General features: G+C 37.3%; 1 protein-coding gene across 1 annotated transcript; it reads left to right on the top strand.

The window, feature by feature from the left end:
• Window positions 1–3202: 3202 nt before the first annotated feature.
• On the top strand, window positions 3203–4932 carry LOC139881794 (F-box/LRR-repeat protein At3g58930-like). The gene is made up of 3 exons (XM_071866203.1): window positions 3203–3847; window positions 4337–4507; window positions 4621–4932. The coding sequence occupies exons 1-3, from the start codon at window positions 3203–3205 to the stop codon at window positions 4930–4932; spliced, it is 1128 nt and encodes a 375-aa protein (XP_071722304.1).
• Window positions 4933–6000: the final 1068 nt, after the last annotated feature.

The following is a 6000-nucleotide window of genomic DNA, read 5'->3' on the forward strand; positions in this document are numbered from 1 at the left end:
TGACGAATCCTATTTTGGGGGACGTGGGTTAATGACCATGCTAGAGATTGCAAAGGGAGCACACACAAGATTCTTCCAAGGAAGCTTAGATGAGGTTGAAGATGATCGAAGGGATGTAAGGACGATGATACGTCGACGACCTGAAGATAAACGAAGAAAGATTAGCATCACAGAGGGACATTAAAAATCCATCCCGAATTCTCCTTGGCTGCACATTTTGGGGGCAGATTGATAAAAATCGCATTCTTCACACGAAAAAAGAGACCAACCTTGTCATGGTTCCTTTCATCCATCACGGACATCTCAACTCACTTTTAACTCATGTTCTGGATCGATGGTGCTCGACCATGCTTTATTTTCTAAGGCAAATTCATTGCTTCTTCCCTCAAGTTTCTCCTCTACATTGCTTCACATGCTCATACTCTACTTTAAGCTTGCCTATCGCATCAGAGAACTTGACAATCCATTGGTCCTGAGGGATACCTCTTGCAATACGGAGAAAAAAAATCAAGTCCCACAAAACGATCTCCGAAAATTTTCTAATCAAAATATCCAATCTCAAAACAAATTACTGCAAGTAAAATTTCAGCGCAAGATGGTTTGAATTCAAAGACAAGCTTTACTTATCTCCACCTATTTGGTGCTACATTTGCTGAAACATGATGGTCTTATTTTCTTAAGCATCAGGAAAACTTCCAAATTCATGAAGAAGATTAACCTGACAAGCTAATCTGCAACAAAATTTACTAACCAAATTAAATTGATAAACTTGACGGCCAGCTCAAATCAGCATCAGATTAACAAGTTAAGCTATGAATCTAATTGAAAAAAGGGCTGTCTCTCTCAAGGGTTTCTTATGATGCTCCGTGCAAAGTGCAAACAATACCAAAACATTGTAAGCTGAATGGCAAAAACACAAAACTGTAAAACAAAAGTGTCAAAGAAAACTTGCTCTCATTAATTAATTTGTTGCGCCTCACATTTCAACTGAGCATTTTATCAAACACCTTTGGGAAGCTTGGAATACAAGGCAACTGTGATGACTGCACGACTTAGGTCATGTATCTACTCAAAACAGATTGACGCTGGAAAAAACCCAAAACTACAATTGGACATTGATGCCCCACATCACATTGGACGATGCATCACATTAAATTAAAACTCTTACTGATCAACCAAACTAATTAATACTACTAATGAAACCTAAAGAACAGATCAATCAATTGGGTAAAATAAACAGACGCAGAGAAAACCCCAAATTGACCAATTATAATTACTAAAAGTTGAAGTCGTGAATTTCGTATCGAATCGTCGTAATTCAATACCCCTCTCTTGAATCAAGCAATCGTCTTCATCTGCATCTCCTTGTTATATTCTATTTCGTCCTCAACGTTCTACATAATGCCACTGAAGTTCTTCTTAGTATTGACACTGCCAGGGGTTAAATAAACACGGAGTATACGAAATGAGTAAGGTAGAAGAATGAGAAAACTGTATATTTTCGTCCTCATGTTTTACCCGTAATATTTTTTTAACCCTTACGTTTTTTCATTAGTCTAAAAAATCTTCACATTTTTTGCTAGCGATCAAAAATATTCCTCCGCCGTTAACTTCACCTACGTGGCACCTATGTGGCACTCTGTGGCGCCAATTTATGCCTACTCATTTAATAGACTCATATAATTGCGACACGTGTTAGTGATACGTCACAAGATTTTTGCCAAGCCACAAATTTTTACAAAGAAAATGTGGATTTTTTGATGACATGTCAATTTTTTTGATGAGTCAGATGACACGTGTCACAAATGTATTGGTCTATTAGCTAATTAGGTGCCACTAGGTGCCACATGTGCAAAAATTAACGGTAGAGGGGTATGTATGGCTGCTAGCGAGAAACGTGAGGATTTTTAGATTAACGAAAAAATGTGAAAGATTGATAACTAAAAAAATGTTACAGATGAAACATTTGGGACGAAAATATACGTTTTTAGTAAAAGAATGTAGTAAAATTCTGCATTTCATGAGAAAAGGAACCTTTAACGGATCGAGTTAAAATTAAGCTTGAAAATTGACTGATGATAATAAGCCCATTAAACTGCATTTCGTGGGGAAAGGAACCTTTAAACGGACCGAGTTAAAATTAAGCTTGAAATTGAATGATGATAATAAGCCCATTAAACCGGCCCGACTCGTTCCCGCCCAAAGTAATACTACTATAGATCGGACACTCAGTGGTTGCCAGTAGGGCTGGGAAAATGGGCTTAAAGCTCGGGATCGGCTCGGATCAGCTCGAAAAATGAGTGGTCCCGGTCAAGAAAATAAAGATCGTTTAGAAGGCGGCTTTTCTGGGCTCGGGATCGATGAACTCGGGCTTTTGGCGAGCTCGGGCCGAGCCGGTCCCGGGCTGCCCGCGGGCTTTTGTAAAAAAAAAAAAGGTAAATATCAATTAATTTTTGTTCTGCATATTATACAAATTCAATATTTTTTTCATTGTTTCACTACATTTATCTTGTAAATTTTAGATGGATTTTGATTTACGATTCCAGTAGCAAAATTTTGATACTATATTACTAGGAAAAACAAACTGGAGGGATATTTTGCTAAAAATATATATCCCGTATTGAAAGTCAAGAATGTCAAGAGATTCCTCGATCATATTTTGAAATGTTGGGAGATCATTACTTTATATTTTGCTAGTTTTGCTTATTATTTATACATGATTTGGATTGTTTGGTATTTATTTGTTTGAATTTTGTAATTTTTTTCTTTTTTTTTTTCTAAAATTTTAAAACGGACAATTCGAGATCGGTTCAGGATCGGAAGCGGGCCGGACTCGGACCTCGATTTTAAAGATCGAAAAATTTTGAGGCTCGATTCGACTCAACTCCTTTTTTGGCCGGGCCGAGCCGGACCGGACAGCCCGTTTTCCCGGCCATAATTGCCGGTTTGCTCATCTTCTACTTTACTCGAGGGTTTCGTGTCTCCCTCCTTCCTCTATGTATTGGTATGGTGTTGCAACTTGAATTGAAACTACCAAGACGTCTTTGTCTGTTCTGGCTTTCTTATTCTATTTGTATTTAATTTACATGTATCCTTACTCAATTTTACGTTTGTTCTTATTATTGCTATATTAAATATATCGTCTTTCTGTCAGGGTGTATAAATTTCATTTGCAGCAAAGTGAACTGAAAAACTGAACCAAATGGAGATTGAGATTAGTTCTGAGTTAAAAAGATGCAAGCTAATCGATTTGAAGGAAGACGATAGGTTCAGCATTCTTCCAGACAATGTATCCTATCATATTTTCTCCTTCTTTACTATCAAAGACATTGCTATTTTAAGCTTGACATCTAAAAGGTGCAAAGATTTATGCGTATCCCTTCCTTCCTTAGTTATTGATATGTCTAAAATCAAGTTAGTTGAACGCTTTCGAATTCCGTTCATGGATTTTATAGCAAGCTTAATAGCGAATCGCCAGAGTGCTGAATTAACAAGCTTAACTATTCGGTGGTCTTGTAAGGAATTAGATTATGATGATGGATATAGGGAAACATATCGCATTATGTCCTTGTTGAGTAGTGCGATTCACTGTCGTATAAATGAAATTAATCTCAGTTTCAATCTTTATGATCATGTGGAATTCGTAATACCATTGGAGTTGTTTTATTGTGAATCGTTGACATCTTTAAAAGTGAGCATGAATAACGGTAAGCTGGAATTGCCCTGTCCTTATGGGTTTTCTTACCTGGAGAGCCTACAACTCGATGGGGTTGACATTGTTCATGCTGATTTTGGAGGGTGGATCTCATCTTTTTGCAAGTTTATGAAGAAACTCTTCCTCAAATCGGTTGTATGGCGCGAAGAACCTTAAAATTGCAAGTTCATCTCTTGAACACATCCGGATTGAGAGTTGCTGGTTTGAGCATCTTGGTATCTCATCAGGATCACTTGAGCACATAGAAATAGAGAGATGCACCTTATACAATCTTGACATCTCTGGACAATCACTTCAATCTATATGCATCAATTTGCACTCCAGGATACCATTACTGTTGAATATCTCTGCTCCAAACATCTTCTTGTTAAGTATAAAAAATTCTACAGATGGTTGCTCTTTGAGGAAGATGGATATGTCGCGAGTAGCCTCTCTCCTATTCACTCCTGGCAGGGATTAAAAGAAACCAAATTCAGTCGGTTTACTTTCAAGTATTGCTCAGTTTCAACACTTGTCGATCAGCTCTGGATGCATCAAGGTAAACATAGCATGGCCAATCATTTTATGTTTATTCTTGCTGTCGATGTTGGTGGTTATTGAGTTTATCTCGTCATGTTTTAGGTTCTGTACGAGGATAAGAGCTTACCATTTATCTTTAATAGCCTGCAAACGCTGGAATTGCACCATTCCTCTTTGACTGATGATGTCAACCCCCCAATAGCAGTATTTTTCCAAGGATTGCAGCTTGATGTTAAGACTCTGCATATTAAACCTGTTCAAGAATTTACGAAGGTAAACATTTCATGCATAGTTTTTTTCCCACACCTTTTGTTTACTTTTCAATTGGTATTGATCATACCCGATACTTTTTAACACCCAAGTCCTAACTTCTTCATTTTCTCTAGGAAACAAACGCTTCCTCTGCGAGCATGTCTGGATTTGGGGCTAACTTTTGGGAAACTCAGAATATCTTGTTCGTAGGCGGACTGGAAGAATTGCAAATAGATCTTGTTGGAGGGAAGAATGAAGAAGCCTTGGTGGAGTTTTTACTGAAAAATGGTAAGAAACTGAAGAAGGTGGTGATTTTGAGTGGTGGAACTTCTATACCGGCGAACATTTTGACCAAGCTGGTTTCTGCAGCTCTTGTTAGTGGTGCAAACTTGGAATCTAAAGAAGGAAAGATAGTACTTGAGTTAAATACTCAACCGATGGAGTAAAAGAAGCAGCCATACACGTGAAGCCGTTTTTATTTATCAGCCATTGGATTTTTTGTTAATGAAAGGTTGAATTGATGATCATTGATTTTCACCTTGTTTTTGTTTTCGTAAAACTCAAGTTTCGTATGGAATTTCATCTCGTTGTTATCTTGTCGATTCTTAACCAGTTAGATTTAGGATCCTGAAGTTTGTGAGAGGGAAACATGGATTGTTGGCTGTAGTACCAAATTCTAGGGGAGGCTTTTTTTTTTTTTTCCTGATAAAAAGGGGAGGCTTCCTTAGAGTATACATTTCCATCCTCCTTTTATTATCCATTTTTATTGACCATGAGCTGACCTTAATTGGAGGAGAATTACATACGATGGAAATGAGACAATTTTGTAAAAGACAATTTTCTTTTATCTTTTTTTGAATAATGAAATATTATTATTTCTATTACTCCATTATGTATACAAAAGCAGACTCTTTCCTTCTTCAACTCCAGGCCTGGCAAATTTCAAGAAAAAGACTGCGTATTTCGACAGTATGGAGCGGGTGGGTTTGCCTTTTTTTTTATTATAATGAAGTATATTATATACAATATTGCCTCGTGTCACGAGTTTGACTGGAGCCGACCATTTCTAATTACGAGTTCGATCTGGATTTAATTCGGTTCAGAGTTGATCATATTTTTTACCTAGCCAGTTCCGGGTCAAGCCCCAAAAATAAGTTGGACTGGTTAACGGACACCAATGAGTGACAATCCAACCTAGTAACAGATTTTCTCAGTGTTCGAGCTTGCTTGAAGGTTTCGACTTCTCTCGTCTCTGGTCTACTGAAAAGGCATCAATCAAGTACGTCTTACTTCTATTTGGCGATTTTCCTCATAACTTTGTTCTCCTTTTCCAGGTACCATCGATTCGTTTTAAATACTCCTTGTTAAATTCTTATTAGAGTATGTTATAATGCTGTCATTTCCCCATTTGTCAAACTGTGTTTTTTTCTTCCATGTAAGCGAAAAAAGATGTAATCTTTCCACATGATTATGTAGTTTATTGGCCCCTTTATGCTTTCCAGTGAGTATCTCAT

The sequence above is a fragment of the Rutidosis leptorrhynchoides genome, unplaced genomic scaffold, assembly GCF_046630445.1.
Source record: "Rutidosis leptorrhynchoides isolate AG116_Rl617_1_P2 unplaced genomic scaffold, CSIRO_AGI_Rlap_v1 contig196, whole genome shotgun sequence".
NCBI lineage: Eukaryota > Viridiplantae > Streptophyta > Magnoliopsida > Asterales > Asteraceae > Rutidosis > Rutidosis leptorrhynchoides.